Source organism: Fundulus heteroclitus, chromosome 19 (assembly GCF_011125445.2).
Source record: "Fundulus heteroclitus isolate FHET01 chromosome 19, MU-UCD_Fhet_4.1, whole genome shotgun sequence".
Taxonomy (NCBI): Eukaryota; Metazoa; Chordata; class Actinopteri; order Cyprinodontiformes; family Fundulidae; genus Fundulus; species Fundulus heteroclitus.
Genome location: NC_046379.1, coordinates 3,792,929 through 3,812,514, shown reverse-complemented (window position 1 = coordinate 3,812,514; position 19,586 = coordinate 3,792,929). Strand labels below are relative to the sequence as shown.

The 19,586-nt window shown below is 47.0% G+C and overlaps 1 protein-coding gene across 1 annotated transcript; it reads right to left on the bottom strand.

The window, feature by feature from the left end:
- Positions 1–328: 328 nt before the first annotated feature.
- Positions 329–19,196, bottom strand: znf292a (zinc finger protein 292a). The gene is made up of 8 exons (XM_012867813.3): positions 18,982–19,196; positions 16,014–16,168; positions 11,156–11,234; positions 10,806–10,941; positions 10,466–10,668; positions 8,335–8,471; positions 7,036–7,177; positions 329–6,903 (listed from the first exon to the last, which is right to left on the bottom strand). The coding sequence occupies exons 1-8, from the start codon at positions 19,129–19,131 to the stop codon at positions 769–771; spliced, it is 7,137 nt and encodes a 2,378-aa protein (XP_012723267.2). The 5' UTR covers positions 19,132–19,196; the 3' UTR covers positions 329–768.
- Between the last annotated feature and the right edge of the window lie 390 nt (positions 19,197–19,586).

The window sequence follows — 19,586 nt, the reverse complement described above, 5'->3', positions numbered from 1 at the left end:
AGTGGACACATCTACCAGATCACAGTAAAATTAAATCCACAAAAACATTTTGCCATCTTGACACAGAGACTGTAACTCATAAGTATTTTAAAATTTCACCCTTAAATATAATGCATACTGTTTCTGTATTCATAATATAAAAAAGGACCAGTCCCTCAACACGTAAAGTCAAGACATTAGTATCTTACAGGCCTCTCAAATTTAATCAGAACCATAACTGAGCCACGTTCTAGTGTTTACAGATCAAGCAGACCATTTTATAAACCAATCTAAACGATAAAGGAAAAATATCAGATCTCCAGACAGTGTTTTACAAAAAAAAAAAAAAAAAAAGACCCAGTAACATTTTATTGAACACTTTGTGGAAGACATGTAAATATTACAGATAGGTCTACTAGTGTTGAAAAAGGATGAAATAAATACAAACAGAACTTGAAATCCCATAGGGATATATTAAAAACATTGTTTTCTTTAAAAGTGTCCATTTAGCAAAAAGAAAAAAAAAAAAAGAAACATCTTCAGTACTAAGCATAAATACAAACATGATTCTAAAATCTATGCCCTATAGATTACCTGGTTATTATAACTAACATACATATTTAAAATCATCCGAGACATTATTTAATGAAGTATAAAATAGGCCATTTCATCGTCACCTGTGGTAATGACTGTTAACAGTTGGAAATCTGATGCTTTATGAAACAAAACCATTCTGCAGCATAACATCTCAAATCCTGAGTAATATTGAGTTAAAAACCAAACACTGGGCTATGACCTGCTGAGAAGCCACTTCTTAATAATAACCATCGGCTTCATATATTGTAACTGCTTGAGCACGGACTCCGCCCCTTCCGAAAACGTTTTATCCATAACAATTTTTACATTACTCGCCGACTTAAGATTTAGCGGATTTCTGAAGTCCACCACGTCGCTGCCGTTCGTCAGCTCGTTAACCTTCTTGCTCCTGAACGCGGCTTTCCGTTTGAGCGTCTGCTTCCGTTTGGGCGGCACGTCCGCGCCGGGGTTCTCGTTCAGTTTGCGCTTGCACGCGTTCGTGTTCGTCGTCTCCGTGGTCTCCAGAAACTTGAGGAAGGAGTCCTCCAGCCCTAGAGGCTTGAACGGCTCCGCGGGGGCCCCGTCCTCCCGTTGCTCCGGGGGCGTCGGGGTCCCGGGATTCGAGTTCTCGGTGGAGCTGCTAACAGTCAGGCGGTTCCTCAGGGTCTGGATCCTCTGTGGACAGGCTGGTGTCGGGTGGGGAGGCTTTCTGGGACGCCCTCTTTTAACGCCTCCTTGTGCCGCGCTGGAAGCTTGAGATTCTGCGGTTACGTCGGCGGGGATCTTGCTTTCTTCTTCTGGTGTTTTCTCCTCCTCATCCTCCTCCTCTTCTTCCTCTTCTTCCTCCTCCTCCACCGCCAGCTCCCCCTCCTCCTCGGTTTTCTGCTCGGCGGGCTTCTCCCCTTCGTCCGGCTCCGTCTCGGAGGAGCTGGACGCGCCCTCCGACTTGCCCGCGTCTCTGAATCTGGAGCGCGAGCACTTCTTGCAGAAGATGAACTGACTCCTCTGGTCCTCGATGTATCGCTCCGTGAGACCGTGAGTGGCGTAGTGCTTGAATATGCTCCGCTCCGCCCGCTCCACGGCGTCGCAGCCGATGATCATGCACGGGTACTGCAGGGCGGACTTCTTGGTGCACATGGCCGACGCCTCTTCGTGGGACTTTAGCGTAGGCTTCCCAAAGCTGGTCCAGTGTTCGATGGCCTTCCCGTCTTTCTTCTTAGTGTTCTTCTTCTTCACCTTGAACTTGCTCTCCACGTTTTCCTTCCCGTTGTTGACGCCCGGAAAGAGCCCGATCGATTTGGTCCGTCGGCCGTCCGTCGACTTGGGGTCGTAGACGTAGTCGTGCTTCTTGATCAGGTGACGCAGCAGGTTGGACTTTGTAGTGTAGACGCGGTCGCAGCCGTCGTACTCGCACCGGAACGTCGGGTCCACCGAGCCCCGCTCGGAAACGGCGATCTCCTTGTGGTAGTTCTTGATGTGCTCGATGTACTTCTCCACGGAGTCGAAGGGGAGCGCGCACTCGGGCCGGTCGCAGCTGAACGTGCCCAGGGCCATGCTGGCCAACATGGCGGTGGCTTTGTCGCAGGTGAACTTGTGCAGCAGGAGGTAATGCTGCACCAGCCGCGTGATTCCCATGAACACCCTGGAGCAGTTCCTCACCTGACACCTGACCTCCTCGTCTGTCCCGACGTTCTGACTGAGCTCCGGCTCCGCCTCCGGCACGTCTTCCTGGGCCTCGGGCTCGGCTTTGGCGGGGGGAAGCGACGCCTGGTGCATGGCCCTGTAGTGGAGGATCAGGTTCTGCTGGATGGTGAACGCCGCGGTGCACCCCTCGTGAACGCAGCGGTACGGTCTGTACGGACTGAAGGCGTTGTCCGCCGTCTCGCACAATTTGAGGCTCAGCCGCTTCGGGGCTTTCTCCTTCCTCTCCTCCTTCGTCGGCGTGCTTTTGGAGCTGCTCGGCTTCTCGGGGGAAGCGCAGGCGGAGGCGCCGGGGGTCTGCGGCTCTCTCGCTACGTTCTGAAACGGCTCGGGTCTTTCTTGGTGCACGTCTGCCTTGGTTACCGGACTCCGTTTCTCTTTCACGCAGGAATTCACTTTCTTTTTCGGACTCCTGTGCACGACAGCTGCTTTGGGGCGCTCTGGGGTCAGTTTAGGAGCCGGGGGCGGTGCCGCGGCCGCCGGCGGCCTTTCATTCAGGTAGTTTGTGGGCGACGGCAGCCGTGTAACAGTCAGTACCTCAGGTGTCGGAGCCTGATTCGCTGCCTCTCCCGGAGCGACTTCAGGAACCTGTGGAGGAGCGGCGGCGTCGGGTTGAGGAGCTATCGCAATGTCGACTGGTTCTTGTTTTAAAATAGGCATCAGAGGTGCGGATCCCGCGGCGGGGGGGTTGGGGCCGCGCTCGCTGTTGGGCTGACTGCCGAGCGCGGCGTCCTTGTTGAGCCTGAAGGCGCGGCGGTTCCGCGCGCTGATCTTCAGCTTCTGCATCTCCGCCTTGGACAGCCGGTGGACCTTCTCGTAGTGGATCCTCAGGCCCGTGGTTCTGGTGAACGTCTTCAGGCAGACCTGGCAGGAATACGGCGACAGCTTGAACGGTGTCCTCTTCAGCTCTTCGATCACCTCGTTGGAGAGGTCGTGTATCTTGCTCAAGTGTTTGAACAGGGACTCCTTCGTCATGAACGAGTACTCACAGTCGTCCTGGTCGCATTTAAAAGGCTTAGGCACCTTTTCGCTGGGTTTCTCGTTGCCTTTGCTTTGCGTTTTACTCTTCTCTGCTTCGGAGGCCTTCTCCTTCTGCTCTAAGGCCATGGCGGCGTTCCTCATCTTCTCCTGTGCCGCCTCGATCAAGTCCAGCTTCTGAAAGGCGCTGGAGATTTCCGTCAGGTTGTCCTCGCGGGAGGGGCCGACGCGCGGCGGCGGCGGCGGCGGCTCGGGCGCCTCCGCCGGCTTCTCCTGCCGGCCCTCGGGGCAAACGGGGAAGGGGCTGGACTCGTCCGTCACGCTTGTGCTCTGAGGCTCCTGCTTCAGCATCACGGGCAGAGTCAGGGCGGCGAGGCTGGACGAGGCGTCGGAGAAGTCGCCGTTCGGCACGCCGAACACCGCGCCGTTGGTGTCGGGCACGTGGGGGTCGTTGAGGAAGTCCAGGAAGGACGTGGGAAGGTCCGCCGTCAGGTCGATCTCGTCCAGAGGTCGGCACTGGGAGCGCTTGGAGAGATGCCCGCCGAGGGACTTGGTGCTGGTGAACTCCCTGAAACACCTCCTGCAGATCACCTTCCCGTCTTTGATGATGGCCGGCCACTTGGTCCGCTTGCTCAGCCGGCTGCGCTTTGCCTTCAGGGCGTCGGGCTCGCCGCTCTTCTCGTCCGGCGGGTTGGCCCGGCAGTCGGCGTCGGGGCACTCCTCGTCGTACGGGAAGTCGGCGGGGACGGCGGCGTGCGGGCTGCCGACCAGCCCGTCGCCCGGGTTGTCCATCTGCCCGTCGCCGGGGTTGTCCATCTGCTCGTAGCCGGGGTTCGACCTGCTCTCCGTTTTGGCGACCGCGCTGGGAACCTTCAAGGCGACCTGCGACTCGGGGCTCACGCACTTCAGCGGCACGTCGACGGAGGAGCCCTGGGTGAGGCAGGAGTTTTCGCTCGCCGCGTACGGCGTGTGGTAGCTCCCGTCGGGAAGGGTGTCGACGGTGGACAGGCTGTTGCTGCTGTCCAGGTGGTGTCCCATCAGGCCGGCGCCGCCCTTCCTGCCGTCTGGATGCTCGGCGTGCATCAGCCCGTACTGATGTCCTCCGTTGTGCATGTGCCCGCCGTTGTCCAGCATGAGGGAGCTGGAGACGTACTGAGACATTAGGGTCGACTCCGAAGGCGCAGGCGACATGGCGGGAGCGTGCATAGCTGCCATGGAGGGGTCCCGGTCCGAGGGGTGAGGCAGGGGGTTCTGATAGGGGTCTGCCGGCCAGGCGGGATAGCTGCGGGACGAGTACTCGCTCATGTTGAAGCTGTCGGGGTAGCAATTGTTCATGGGAGGAGACCACGACTGCGACAGGTCCGACTGCATGACTGCGGCGGGGTTGCTCCCGGATCCCCAGGAGGGGTACACCGAGGGATTGACCATCGGGGTTATAGGCACGGGCTCGACTGACCCAGGATAGCACTGAGAGGGTGAGGCGGAGCATCCCATCGGATAATCCATCTGCTGCACGGCTGCTTTGTTGCATAGTATCGCTGGCGGGTGGGAGTGCTTCTGCCCCTTTTTCGCCGTGATTTTGGCCACCTTGTTGTACTTCTTCGCCAGCTTCCAGTCTTCGAAGATTTCCGGGTGCTGCTTCTTGACGTGCCGGGACAGACTCTTGTTGGTGCTGTACGCCCGGGAGCAGACGCTGCTCGGGCAGCAGTGCAGGTTCTCCTCGTTCCCCGCGGGGACGCCCGGCACGCCGGACGGGTATCCCTGCATGGAGCCGGGCACTTCCGTCTTGATCTGCTTGGCGGTGAGGATCTGCGGCGCGATCCTCTGAAAGTCGCCGCGCGGCGCCTCCTTCGGCGGAGCTGGCGCGGGATTGGCCGCGCAGGGGACCGGGTACGCCGGAGGAGCGTGGAGCTGCACGTGCGGCACGTCCGGCGGCAGATTGCCGTCGGCGGGCGCCGGGTTAGTCAGCGGCGTGAAGCATTGCTCTGCGTCTTTCATCCCCGGAACTGCCATTGAATTCAACATGTTCTCGATGGAGTGCTTCACCTTCATGTTGGCGGGATCCTTAGCCACCCCTGGTGAGCGGCACGACGCCACATGTGCCTTTGAGGCTTCCTTCATAAGTGCGTCTCGGTTGTAGCCGGCGAGCTGCGCGTCGTCGTGAAGCGGCGCGCCCTCGGGCGGAGCGGCGGGCTTTGCGGGGAGCGCGGGGTTTTGGTTGGAGACGACGAAGCTGCTCACAGCCTCGTTCGCCCTGTGATGCTCCTGGTGAGCCAGGAACTCGGACTCCGCGTAGAATATCTTCCCGCAGCTCTCGGCCGGGCAGGTGTAGGTGAGGTAGTGCTGGGCCTCGTGGTCGTACAGCAGGTAGGCCTCGCCGAACACCTGCCCGCAGTTGGGGAACATGCACTGGGCTTTGAACTCGCCGTGCGTCTTCCTGTGCATGAGGAGCTCCGAGTTGGAGTTGAAGTTGGCCCGGCAGTCCAGCTGGATGCATATGTACGGCTTGTTGCCGCAGTGCATCTGCAGGTGGTCGTTGAGGTGGCGGACGTTGACGAACTGCCTCCTGCAGTACTGGCACACCACCTTCTGCTTCTGGATCTCCAGGAACCTCGTGGCCTCCTCGTCGTCCTTGTGGGAGCGGACGTGGGCCATCAGGTTGCGGAAGAACTTGAACGCCTTGGTGCAGTTTGTCACGGGACAGTAACAGTCTTGGCTGATCTGGGTGTCGGGGCGGGGCTGCTGCAGCTTCACGGGCGACGCGGAGATGTCGGCGACTTGGGGTTCGATCTTCACGGGACTCATGCTCGCCCTGGCCACCGCCTTCACCATCTTGGTCAGGCTTTTGGGCGACTGGGGCGCTTTGGTTACCTTCCGCGCGGCTTTCATCGCCGCCAGTCTCTCTTTGCACGACTGCTTCACGTGCGATGCTACATGCGGCTCCAGCACCTCCCTGCTTTCGAAGCTGTCGGCGCAGATCGGACAAAGGTACACGCCGTCTTTGAAGTGCTTCTGGGCGTGACGGACGATTCTGTGGCCCAGGAACTCCTTGTCGCACAGGACGCAGTACTGCATGTAGGCACGCCAGTTTCTGAAGCGGGCGGACACGAAGCCTTGCTCCCGCAGCTTCTTGGCCTCTCGGTTCTTCTCCTTCTCGTCGGTGATTTCGTTGAGCTCGTTGGTGGTGGTGAGCAAGAAATCCTCCAGGTCTTTGTATTCGGGCAGCTTGCCGAGCGCGCTCTCCACGTCCTGCTCGTCCGTGTCGTTGAGCGTGTCGATGGACGAGACGATGGCCGCCTCGTCGCCCATCAGCGCCAGGCAGTTGCGCTTCAGCGTCTTCCAGTCCCAGAACTCCGGATCGAAGGGCCACTGCGTCTTCAGGGCCAGCAGCAGCTCGCAGCGCAGGGAGTTGGGCACCGGCAGGCTGCCGTCCTCCTCCGGCTTCTGGTCGGGCTCGTTGTACAGCGACTCCACGGCGTAGTACGAGTCGACGGTGGGCTGCAGGAGGAACTCGGTCAGCTGGCACGCCCGCTTCACCTCCAGATCAGTGGGCAGCAGGCAGGAAATGGTCTTGCAGAGGGTAGACTTGCTTTCTTTGTGGTCACTGGAGGTCATTTTTAGAGCCTGAATACACATTTCTACGCAGACTGGAAGCCCCACCTCTCCAACCTAGAGGAAAAAAAACATACAATAAATGCCAAGAAATTACTTTTATCCCACTGAGGCGCGAGTTTAACATCAGCACACATTTAACGGAGGTTTTACAGTGACTCTAACAGGTAAAGGTGCGTTTTGCTTTACCTCGTTTTGGATAACTTTGATGAGAAACAGAATGTGGCAGACATTTCCGCACAGGAGGGCCATCTCCTTGCTGTGTCGGAGAAACGAATCGGCGGACGCCTCCAGCCGCATGAGCAGCTTGCTCCAGAACAGCGTGAGTTCCCTGGAAAACGCACAAGAAAAAGAGGACAGGGCTGGTAAATAAAGGGGGAGGCATTGGGCCCAATTACAGGGAGAGATCAAGAGAGCAGGACTACAGAATCGGCCAAACCCACAAACCACTCCAGGGCCGATAAAGCCAAGCTTAAGAGTAGGGCTGAACGATTTTGGAAAATAATCTAATTGCGTTTTTTTTTTCTTAATATTGCGATTTAATGAGATTTTTTCCCCCCAGTTTAATTTATCATGTCTTTTTAAACATATACAAACAACAAATCATTTTGTTTCCTCGCTGTGCAGATTAGTTGCTAAAAGACCCACAGCATCTAAACTCAGAGCAGAAATTATTGCGTTCTGCCTACAATATATTTCAACCAAAATTGCAATTTTGACTTTTTTCTGCATTAACCACAAGCAACAAAAATGGCGTCTAAATAAAGATTTTTGTAAATAAGGACTATTTAAAACAAGAACTTTTAATGTTTCTATTAATCAGAATATTATTCAAGAGAACAGCTTTTAGTTGAGTTGGACATCAATCCTTGTTGAACATAAAGTGCAACCAACAAGCAAGTCTATGTATTAAACTGATTGACCAGAACGTAATGCTATGTATGATTATATAAACTCTAAAACAAGTATTACAATTAGATTATCTCACTGCTGCAACTGTCTTTCCTTCCACGTGGAGGCAAACCCACTTTAAGCATTTTACCAACACCTAAAGTACGCGTCTAATTCCCTAATTGTTACATAGCCAAAAATTGCAGACCTCTGTGATTTGGAAATTGCGTTTTTTTAAATCGCGATTATATTGAAAATGCGATTAATTGTTAAGCCCTACTTAAGATCTGACAAAATCTTTTTACTTGATGGGAACCAGAGATTAAAAAGGGGCAAATAAGCAGCAAATAAGCACCGTTATCTCACGAGTTTCTTTAAAACTGTACAAATGAAAACAAAACATCTGAAATTGATTGACTGACTTCTAAAAACTTTGCAGACAACTGCCTAAAACTGAAAGCAGGTGGCAGCCTGTGGCAGATATCAACTAAAATCTGGTTTAACATCAAAATATATGAACAATCTTCTCATTTATCCTTTTTTTCCCCCTCTTGGTTATTATAGTAAAGATAATCGTCCATCGGCTGCAGCACTCACCAGGCACAGTAAACGTCTCCCTGAAGGAGCTGTCGCTTCAGAAAGGCCGTGCACAAACACAGCGCTGCCTTCTCATCGCCCTCCGACTCCAGGTTGCAGATCATTTCCAGAGCGTCTTTGCAATCTATCGACGAAATCTGTTAAAGACAAACCCAGAAAGTACGTCAGTGAAATATATAAAGCCACTCTGAGTCCCATTCCTTGGTCATAAAGAGTCTCTAAAGGTCGGCCAGACATCTGAACTGACCAGTTCTGCTCAAACACATCAAAATCTGGATAAGTTTTATTTCTTTTATTCAGTAAATGCATGATAACCTTTAGTTCCTACTAGTCTGGGCCAATACACACATAAACCAAAAGTACGCAGAGGCAGAAGTTTGGAGCGGAACAGGATAGACGAGAAGAGCTCGGCACATTTTTGGTGTCACCGAGTGGAGATTTGATTAGATATTTTATTTTTTGGATGGATGGATGGATGGATGAGCAGATTATAAAAGAATAAAACTCCTTGAGAACGGTGCATTTTGTTGTTTTGAGATTTTCCTACTCGGTGTGACGGCAGGAAATGACCCGCGGAAACACGCAGGTAAACTCAATAATAGACCCAAAAAAAACGGTAAAACAAACACAGGTATGAATAAATACATAGAAAATATAAATCCTTAAACATACAGACATAAAAAATGCTCCTGTTGCAGATCTGTGTTCTGGTCTAGATGAGTTCTTGTTTTTAAGTCTCTTCTTATCTTTCTGAGCTGCTGCACCTTCATGCACCCTCCCGTTCCCTCAGGTCAGCTCATCAGTTGCTCCCTGATGTGCCCAAAACTAACCGTGAGCTTCGGGGCGATCGTGGAACGATCTTCCATTGTGCATTAAAGAGGAACTCATCTCTCTGATTTTAAATAGCTACTTAAAACTCATCTCTTTGCTTTTGCATTTGACACTGTGGCTACGTTCAAACTGCAGGGAAACGCGACCCAAATCCGATCCGTGCCACTTCCACGTGTGGTACTAATTCGGATGCGTATCGGATTTTTTTCCAAACCGTCCGCAGTCTGAACGGTCATGTCGCATTTTTATCACATCATAGTAGCAGCAGCAGCTACCGCTCCAGAAAAGAACATTAATAGCTGTGCTGCTTTCTTCTAATTAATTTTACTACAATTTACAAGCTGTATGCAACGAAATTTCGTTATGTACGCACTCTGTGCATACAGAATGACAAATAAAGTTGTCTAAGTCTAAGTTCTAACCTTACTTCGTCTTGCTATGATTTGGTCTTAATATCATCGGCTCCCGTTGCTCAACAGCTTTCTAATATTAAGGAGAGACGCCGGCCGCTATCCGTTTTTTGTCTGAGGTTTTTTTTTTAACCATATTTTCAGACCATAACGGATTATAAGGCGCACTAAATATTCTAAGTGTGTAATATCACTCCTTCACGTTTACAAGCTCTCTGTCAGGAGGACAGAGTAGCTTTGTGGTCCTGAACCGTTCGCAGTCACATTTTATAGTAATATGGACGGCAACCTTAAAAAATTAGATTTCAGCAACAACAAAAAAAAAAGAAAGAAAGAAAAATAATTGAACATTAAGACCTGCGGTGAGAACGTAGCCTAAGTGAGATGTTTATTTTAGCCTGTTAGGTTAAGTTACTTTTATTACAGACTTTTAAGTTCATATTTTATGCTTTTATTGTTTTATCTAATTTATGTATTTCAGTCTGTGTATTTTTCTACCCTATTGTTTACTTAGGGACATTTTAAAGTGCTTTAGAAATAAAGTTGGTTTGGATAAACTTTAAAACACGCCTCTCCGGCTAGAATTTCGGGTCAACACTCTAGATTTCTCTTTTTTTTTTATAAAGTCCACGCGTTGAAGCGTGAACTCAGGAAAACTGAATGATTTCCACAGATTAGCTTGTATTTAGCTAGATTGAAAACAGCGTTTGTCCCGTTAAATATGGAAAACTCATGAAATTCATCTTTTTTTTGGCTCGATTGTTTATTTTAACACATGTTTGGACCAGTTTAAGAGCCACTATATGTGACTTTGCCGATCTAATTGTCTTTAGCAGCTCCGTCGTGTGACTTCTGTGTAAGGCGGCGGTAAACGAGCAGCCGTGTCTTACCTCTTCCCTCAGCTGCTCCTGACTCTTTGTCATGCAGATGCAAACCAAGTAGGTCTGCTTGAAGTTGCCTTTTCCTTCATACCCTGGATAATCCGAGCAGATCTTCGCCAGGACAGCAGCTTTATCAACGCTGTCCACTTTGATAAGGTGCTTGATTCGCATGTTGAGAAGTGTGGGGCCTTCGGATTCAAGATACTCGTGCACTAAGGGGCCAAGAAAAGCGAGAAGGAAATCACAGTAAGCGCCTAACTAACAGTTACTCCATGCACCGACAACAGCAGATTTCGACATGATGTGTCTCGGATCATTAAGGATGGGAAAGGGGGGGGGGGGCACTAACCTTGATCAGGCCGAGGAATCTGATTGGACAGGATGCTGCTTAATGTGGTGTTGGCCCATACGCCGTCCTGCTGTGCCAGAACTGAGAGCAGACGGAGCTGTGTGCTCCCACTTTCTTGCAAAAGGCTGTGTGCCAACTGCAGCAGAACATCAAGAAATGTGCAAAAACTTCACAACTACGAAGCTTTCAGTTACACAGAATTGCAGAATCTGACGTCTGGAGTAGCTTTACTGACGTAAACCTTGCCTTTTTAAAACATAAATCATACTGCATAAACACGGCATTAAACCGCTCCTTATGATCGCAGAGATAAGCAGCAGCAAAGCTGTAATGAGCGGCGGGATACTGACCTTCACGGAGGACTGAAACTCCTCCCATAAGGCACCAGGGACATGCTGGGGCACTGAAAGCAGCAGCTCCACACAGCTCCTGTGAATCCAGCACAGCCATTCGTTAAAGCCCCATTTAGGTCAAGGATGTGCACACATTCAACACAAAGTGGGGAAAAACAGGAGAGGGTAACAGCCGCTCTGTAGGCGGAATAAAAGCTGACGAACGGAAGGAAAAGGTTGACATTTTTAACGAAATTACAGAAAATCTGGATGATTTATAACTAAATTAGATGTGTGATCCTTATAATTGTTAATAAAAAATAAAAAAATAAAAAAAAAACATCCTGAAAGTGTTACACCACAACTGGTTCTTACTTCTGCTCCTTCTTAAGGGTCTGAAAAAAACAGTTTTCCCTCGTAGGAACGTTCAACCGTAACCTAGGGCTGAACAATTAATCGCATTTTCAATATAATCGCGATTTAAAAAAAAAAACTATTTCCAAATCGCAAAGTCTGCAATTTTTGGCTATGTAACAATTAGGGAATTAGACACGTCCATTAGGTGTTGGTAAAATGTTTAAAGTGGGTTTGCCTCCACATGGAAGGGAAGACAGTTGCAGCAGTGAGATAATCTAATTTTATTACTTGTTTTAGAGTTTATATAATCATACATAGCATTAAGTACAGATCAATCAGTTTAATACATAGACTTGCTTGTTGGTTGCACTTTATCTTCTACAAGGATTGATGTCCAAATCAATTAAAAGCTGTTCTCTTGAATAATATTCTGATTAATAGAAACATTAAAAGTTCTTGTTTTAAATAGTCCTTGTTTACAAACATCTTTATTTAGAGGCCATTTTTGTTGCTTGCAGTTAATGCAGAGAAAAGTCAAAATTGCAATTTTGATTGAAATATATCGTAGGCAGAACGCAATCATTTCTGCTCTGAGTTTAGATGCTGCGGGTCTTTTAGCAACTAAGCAGCACAGCGAGGAAACAAAATGATTTGTTGTTTGTATATGTTTAAAAAACATGATAAGTTAAACATTAAAAATCGCAATATTAAGAAAAAAAAATCGCAATTAGCTTATTTTCCAAAATCATTCAGCCCTACCGTAACCTGGGACTCTAAAATCTCGCCCCGCGTTTCGACACTATTGACGTGGCGCCGCCTGTTGAGTCGATCTAAATCTTAGTCGGTTAGAAACCATCAGTAAAAATTATTAAACGTCGGGTAAGGGAAGATGGATGAAGGCAGGCGGCTGAGCTGAGCCGCTGACCACAGCAGTGATCGACGGTACGGAGGCAACGCAATCCTTAAACACTGCATGCTTAGAGGCTAAATTAAAGGGAAATGCTTGATGCTAGTTCTGCTGTTGTTTTGGATATTTGTACATTTGCAACGTCTGGTTGCATGAGTTGTCAGCTATGATCAGTTAACAGGCCTCTGGGTACACTTCAGTGTGGGCGGATAGCGATCTTACTGCTGGCGTCACGTCAATTAGCCAAGTAATTTCAATTTCCGGACTCCACACTTTCCTGGATTAAAGTTCCCGGTCTGGGGGAGTCGGCTTGTTCAAACAGGAGGGGCAAAAAGTGGGATTAAAGTTTCATTTTTATTACACCCAACTACACTTTTCTGATGTTTTCAGATGAGAATGTGGCTGTGTGAAACTCACCGAGACCCCGCTTAATTGCAAAAGTGCTCTGAGGTTTTCGGAGATGTCCGTTCTCGCTGCATAAAACTAAATAAAAACTCCCGCTGGCTTTGTTGAACACACCTATAGCTCAGTCAGATGCCTTCTAACCTTATTTCAGTGTTTCATCTGTTAGGAGCAAACCGGTTTGGCTTAGATTAAATATGAGCTTCATAGCGGGATTGTTTTATTTAACTTATCTAGGAGACTAAACATGAAAATGAACAATTCGCTCTGAAAATGGTGACTTCTAATGGTTTTCAACAGTACTGTCTTTTCAGCCGGAGGACTCTTAATCCCCCCAAACGCAGGGTTGTGTAAATATTTGCTCAGTAACATTATTGTTGCACCCTTTGGCCCAGGTTACACAGTTTATCTGAAAAAAAAACCCTGTTAAGTTTGGGGTGAGTTATACTTTAAGTTTTCTTATCGTTGCCATCTGCTGGATTGGAGGAGTAGTGCAGTTTACTTCACAGCTTCCCCAAACGTCATTAAGCTGATTTAAATCAATTTCCTGCTGCCTATCAGAGCAGAAAACGTGCAAATTACCCACGATTCCTTTAACCAGCATAAATATATAGTATAATATATATTGACTCTCTTGCAGCTTTTCTGCAATTTTCTGTAGGATACATTTCCGACTTTCTGTGACTTTTTTGTGATTCTCATAATATAATATAAATTAGTCAACAACAACTTGACTAATTTTTCCCTTTTCCATCGGAAACTTCCCCATTTCCATTAGTCACTTTTCATTATTATTTTGAGTATTGTTTTCCCTTTACCATTTTATTTTTGTGGTTGAAATTAGGGTTCCGAAAAAACAATTTATTTTCTTACAGAATTATATTTTTACTTATTTTATTAATTTAAAGATTTGTTTGAAAAGGTCCTCTTTTCCTTAATTAGTTTGTTTCCTACCATTCGGTACATTTATTCTCGCGTGATTTCATTCTGACGGGATTTCATAATCACGTAACTGGTAATAGCTTGTCACCATCAGTGTCTCGTTAGACAGCTGCTGCTCATCACACAAGGTAGGAGATGCTATTCGTAGCTGCCACAGCTGGGCTGCAAGCCGTTTGTAAACGTTATCTGATGCTTGTGTTGCCGCGTCCGACTGATGCCTCTCCACTTTTAGAACTGGTAATTGTTGTTTTTGTTGTTCTGGAGCTAGCTTGCTAACGCGAGGCTCCAGGTTATTGTTTGGGCTCTGATGGGTAAATGCTATTGCTATCAAACTTTATTTGAATACGCTCAAACATTTGTATTCTGAATGGCACTGTTACTGTAATAAGTTACCATCTAATGTAGAACAGATTCCTGGATCAATGTGAGCTTCTGTGCTTTCTGTGTCTCTGCTCTGTCTTCTCTAAGTCCCAGTGGGTGGAGGCAGATGAGCGTTCACACTGAGCCTGGTTCTGGTTCTGCTGGAGGTTCTCCTCCCTGTTAAAGGGGAGTTTTCCTCTCCACTGTCGCTTCATGCATGCTCAGTATAAGGGATTGCTGCAAAGCCATCAACAATGCAGACGACTGTCCACTGTGGCTCTACGCTCTTTCAGGAGGAGTGAATGCTGCTTGGAGAGACTTGATGCAACCTGCTGGGTTTTCTTAGAGAGGAAACTTTCTCACCAATCTGGAGGATCTGATGGAGTCTGACTTTGGAAAGAGCCTTGAGATGACGTGTATCATAAATTGGCGCTATATAAATAAAATTGAATTGAATTGAAATAATTCTTAACCTTGAAGCATTAAACTACAAGATACACTGAAATGGTGAAATGCTAATTCTATATTATCTGCTAAGGTGGAATATTGAGAACTTTAATACTTGAAGAGTTAATTTTATTTATGTTAGGAATTTATTTACTATAATGTACATGTATTGATTATATTTATATGATTTTTGATACTGTTAAAACCCAGGGTTATTTATTATTAGGCCTTTTTTATTCAGGCCAGGTTCCTGATTCCTGTCTGTTGCCGATCTGATCAAACTGATGGTGAGCTAACCTTAATCAGAACCAGGAGATCCGTTAAATCCTCCTTCCAGGGCGGTAGGCGGTGTTCAAGGCTACAACCACATTCTCATTTCTACTCTGAACTCAGCTGGATCCTGACAACAGCCCTTTTACTCCCTTCAGGGAGTTGAACTGCTGGAACTTTTTGCTTTGGCAGAGAAAAAACATTTGCGGGGATTTATGGAGTTAAATTTTCAAGTATCTGTCTGTAAATATTTTTGTAAATATTATATAAACACAAGTCACTATATTTTGCGCTATATGGTTGTCGGTGTGTGTGTGTTGACAATGTACCACTTCCCTCCAGTAGACAACCAAAAATCTTCTGATCCAGCTTCATCACTATCCAACTCGTATAAATATTTGATAGATAGATAGATAGATAGATAGATAGATAGATAGATAGATAGATAGATAGATAGATAGATAGATAGATAATACAGAGTAAAACTATGTCTAACACAATAAGAATATTGTGACTGACTTTCCAAACCAACTACAGGAAGCCAGTTAAAGGTGACGAGTGAATTTCTGGGAATGGCAATTTTACCACAGCGTAAAATAATATCATGTGAATTCCTCAGCCTGAAATACAGCCGAGGTCAAAAATGAATGGCGCCACAAACAATAAAAAGAAGAAAAATGGGAAGGTTGAGGGACGATGCAATGAATGTAGAAATGTACTCAGACTCAGACTTACTTTAATGATCCCAGGGGGAAATTATTTAATTTCCCCCTGGGATCTGACAGATGGATTGTGGGAAATGTGGATCTGTGTGAGACTTGACCTGCAGAGACCTGACCTTCACACAAACATCTGGGTGTCCTCTGTAGACTATTTCCACTTTCTATGTCTACATTTAATTAAATCTGTGTGTTTACTCTGGTTTTATCTCATTATCAAATACAATGCATCCATATCTACCTAATACATAAGTTCTGGTGTTATTGTTTAGCCAGGATTCATCACAGGGGCTGATTTCCACTCATTTTATTCTTTTTCTAATCACGTTTACACTACTGGTTATATAACCCAAAATACAGGCCAGGGCTGGAAATAAACGTGTGCTATTTCACACTTGCATAAAAAAATAAAAATAACCAACAGGAGATCATTCGTTCTTTGGTAAAGAGACGACTCGCCGGTTTTACTCACAACGCTAACTTTTCAAGTAGGAGTGGCACGTTTTCACAATCGGAGGAGAGACAGGAAGCAGCCTCGGCGAAGCTGAGGATGGCCACGGTGTAAACCTCCAGCAGGGGCAGCGGGTCTTCGTCCGTTTTCCAACGACCAGCATGTTCCACCAGAACCTGTGGGAAACACACAGCAGCGCCGGCATCAGAAAATGGGTTGCACACCGTTACCATGCAAAACCAATGGTCGAAACAGTCACATAATGTGTTAATTAAAACACTTTGTTAATGAATATTTCATAGTTTTGCTTGAAAAATAACCTGATATATAAATACATGTAATTTTTTATTATAGAGGCACCGATTAGGCTATTCTCAGCAGACTATGCTGCATAAAAAAGAATAGAAGTGCGCTGCTGGTTGTAGTAGTTTTGAATCCAACAGAAGAATAAGAAATGACAAAATTATCATTATTTATGCATCGAAGATTGGGTCCACATCTGATTTTTATGAAACTCACATTAAAGTGCATCAAATCTTTCAGCTAAATGGTGCATTTGTCAACCAAAAGCAGTGGGAATTTTTAGTTTTGATCCATTTAATGAACTTAGCGATCATTTACCCTTAATCGGGAGGTTAAGGGGAAAGAAAAAAACAAAAATAAGATTATTTTTTTATTCATTAAGTGCCTCTAAAGTTTCCCTCAACATTTTAAGTCCATAAACACATTACCCACCAAGGCTGGACTCTTTTACACTTCTGTAGTGTTTAACAGAAAACCCGGAACAGCTTTTTGTCTGGTCGTTTTCACCTGAAATACCTGAACAGGTAAGATGCGCACAGATTGGTTCCCTTTTTTTTTAAAAATCACCATCCAACTACTTATTATATTCTTAGACGCGAGCCACTGCATTTGTGGCACACGCTCACAAAAGTAACTTGATTTTACGACACCGTAAAATAAAAAAGAACGTGTGGCATGCGCTGTTTTAGCACTCCTGTGAGATTTTTACACCGCGTAAGAGCAGAAGCTGCAACAATTACTCCACCAGAGATCAGAAAATGTGCTCGTTTTCTGCCTGATTGGCTGAAAAATAATGATTTTCTATTCCTTAAATGCATAAAATCACCGTTCTGTCGTTTTCAGTTTATTGCTAGACTTAACAAAAAGATGCGATTTCATGCACTTTTCATATGATATGAATAAATGAGAACGTGATTGGTGGGTCAAATTCAGAAAAACACGTTTATTTCTCGCTGATTTAACACGGGGCTGCACAGTGGCTAGCAAAAAGGGCCTGGGTTCAAATCCTGCCCTGAGGTCAATGGTGCAACTCCAGCTTCCTGCCCTTAGGTGAGTCTGTGCATGGCTGTTTGCCCTGTGATGGACTGGCAGCCCACCTTTTGCCCCTATGACCACAGGAAATAAGCACCAGCCCCACTTATTCCACAGATACGCAGGTATAGACAATGGATGGACTGATTTAATGCTTCAATGCTCATCGCTTATTTTATTTACAGTCTTTGCACATCTTTTCCATTTGCTAGGATGGAAACTAGGACAGGGACTACCGGTACCTACTTAGACATGTTGTATTGGGTTTATGGAAATCAGACCAAGTTTAGGGCTCTTGCTGTGTTGCATTAATATGGGTATTGTTGTATTTTCTTTCATTTTCTGTTAGATTTGTGTGTATTTTCCCCTCTTTTGTGTGCCAATTCTCCAAAGTTACTTTATTCTGAAATCCACTGCAATTCACTGAAATTCTCAAGCTGTATGCAAATGAAATTTCGTTCTGTACGCACTCTGTGCATACAAAAGGACAATAAAGTTTGTCTAAGTCTAAGTCTAGTCCTTCATAAAAAAAAAAAAAGACAATATCAAAACTCAGGAGCAAAGAAAACCGGAAATAGTTAACAACGTGAAAAACTTAAGTTTGGTGATTTTAACGCAACAATCAAATGTTGGCACTGAGAATATAAACTGTGACGGCACAAACCAAAGCAAAGCATGGCTGCTCTGCACACAGATCGTTTCTCTTACTATCATGAAACGAACGTAAAAGTTAAATAAATTCCCAGTTGAATAAAAAAGCGAAGCTCCAATCTGAGGCCAATCCGGGCAGCCCGGCTTTCACCAGTCCAGCATGGAGTCACATGGAGACCTGCGGTCCTCTGTAGGTAGCCGGGGCTAATTAATGAGGAGGATGTAATGGAGTCAGTGACCAGTGACACACTTTTCCCTCTAAATCACGCTCTCCGGGGCAGACGGAGGAGGAAAAGCTCCATTTCTAACCCAGACATCAGCGTAAAGCGCGTTGATGGCGACGGCTATTACGCTGTAATTAACATCTGCGCTGATGTAATTAGCGGGATTAATTGGAGGAAAAAGGCCCGGGCTAGCATCCTGTTGAAAGGGGGGGGAAGGAGGAAAAGCACAGCCTCTGCGCGATCAATGAAGCCCCCCACACAAAAGTGGCCCCCCATTTTAAAACACTTTAAAACGCTGGTTTTAGCCTCGCTGCGGCGTTTTCCGAGCCTTAAGGGAGCGAATTTCTCTGTGCACATCAATGCTTTCGCTAACGCAGCTTTTTTTTTTTTTTTTTGCACAGCATGACCACCGCACAGGGCAGGCAGAGGAGGAGGAGGGGGGGGGGGACCCTGCATACCAGCTAGCAGCATTCATCTGGGCTATCTGGCCTGCAAAAGGCGAGCAGTAAGCTGCACAGTTGGCAGACTCTGCAGCGACCTCGCCTCGCTTTCACAGCCGGACTTTGCACATAACTAAATTTATGAAAACGGAAAACGTCTCCGTGGGCTTTTTTTCGGACCCCACGCCTCTCTACCCTGAACGTAGAAATGCAGGCGACTAGCTAAGCTGCTAGCTTCCTTGGCTACATTGTTGTAGCAAACGTAGACGCGCATCCTCGGCCAGGAAGCCAGAGGGGCTGCAGGCTTGCCCGGGATGAGCGGCGGCGTAACGGGCTAACCTGGCAGAAATCCTGGCAGAAGTGCAGGGAGGCTTCCAGCGGAGGCAGGCGGCTCTCCTTTAGAGCCGCGGTCAGAGCCTGGAAGCGGCCGCGGAGCTCCTCGGTGGCTTTCCGTGTATCATATTCCTTTTCTGTCTCCCCCTCCGCCATCTTCACAACAATCACGACCGCGTACGCACGCACAGATGTTACGCTGCCAGACCCTGCACACGCACGCGCACGCAACAAGGGGGGAAGGGAGCTGGCGGTGGGCTCCTCCAAAAAAAACACACACAAAAAAAAAAAAAAAAAACACACACACACACAAAAGACCCTCGATGTCAAGAAAGCATCCACACAGAGCCGGATCCACGGTGGAAGGAGGCCCCGAACCGTCAATTCTGGGGGCCCACCTCTTGTTAAAAGTGTCCTGCCACGTATTTAATTCACCTTAAAGCAAATATCAATGGCCAAAAGTGATAAAATTATCCCAAACGGAAGATTTTACTAACTTTGAAGAAGTGCTGGTTCTACACCAAATTTACCAGTGGGGGGCAATTTGGGGCCAGTGTTTTTTTGTTTGTTTGTTTGTTTTTTATAGGGGTACATAAAATAATCAAATAACA

Excerpts from the sequence above, each read along its gene's own strand:
- znf292a (XM_012867813.3), bottom strand. The coding sequence starts at position 19,131 with ATGGCGGAGGGGGAGACAGAAAAGGAATATGATACACGGAAAGCCACC. Across the intron at positions 16,169-18,981 it reads TCTGCCAGGATTTCTGCCAG|GTTCTGGTGGAACATGCTGG; the intron begins GTTAGCCCGTTA and ends TGTTTCCCACAG. Across the intron at positions 10,942-11,155 it reads AGTTTCAGTCCTCCGTGAAG|TTGGCACACAGCCTTTTGCA; the intron begins GTCAGTATCCCG and ends GTTCTGCTGCAG.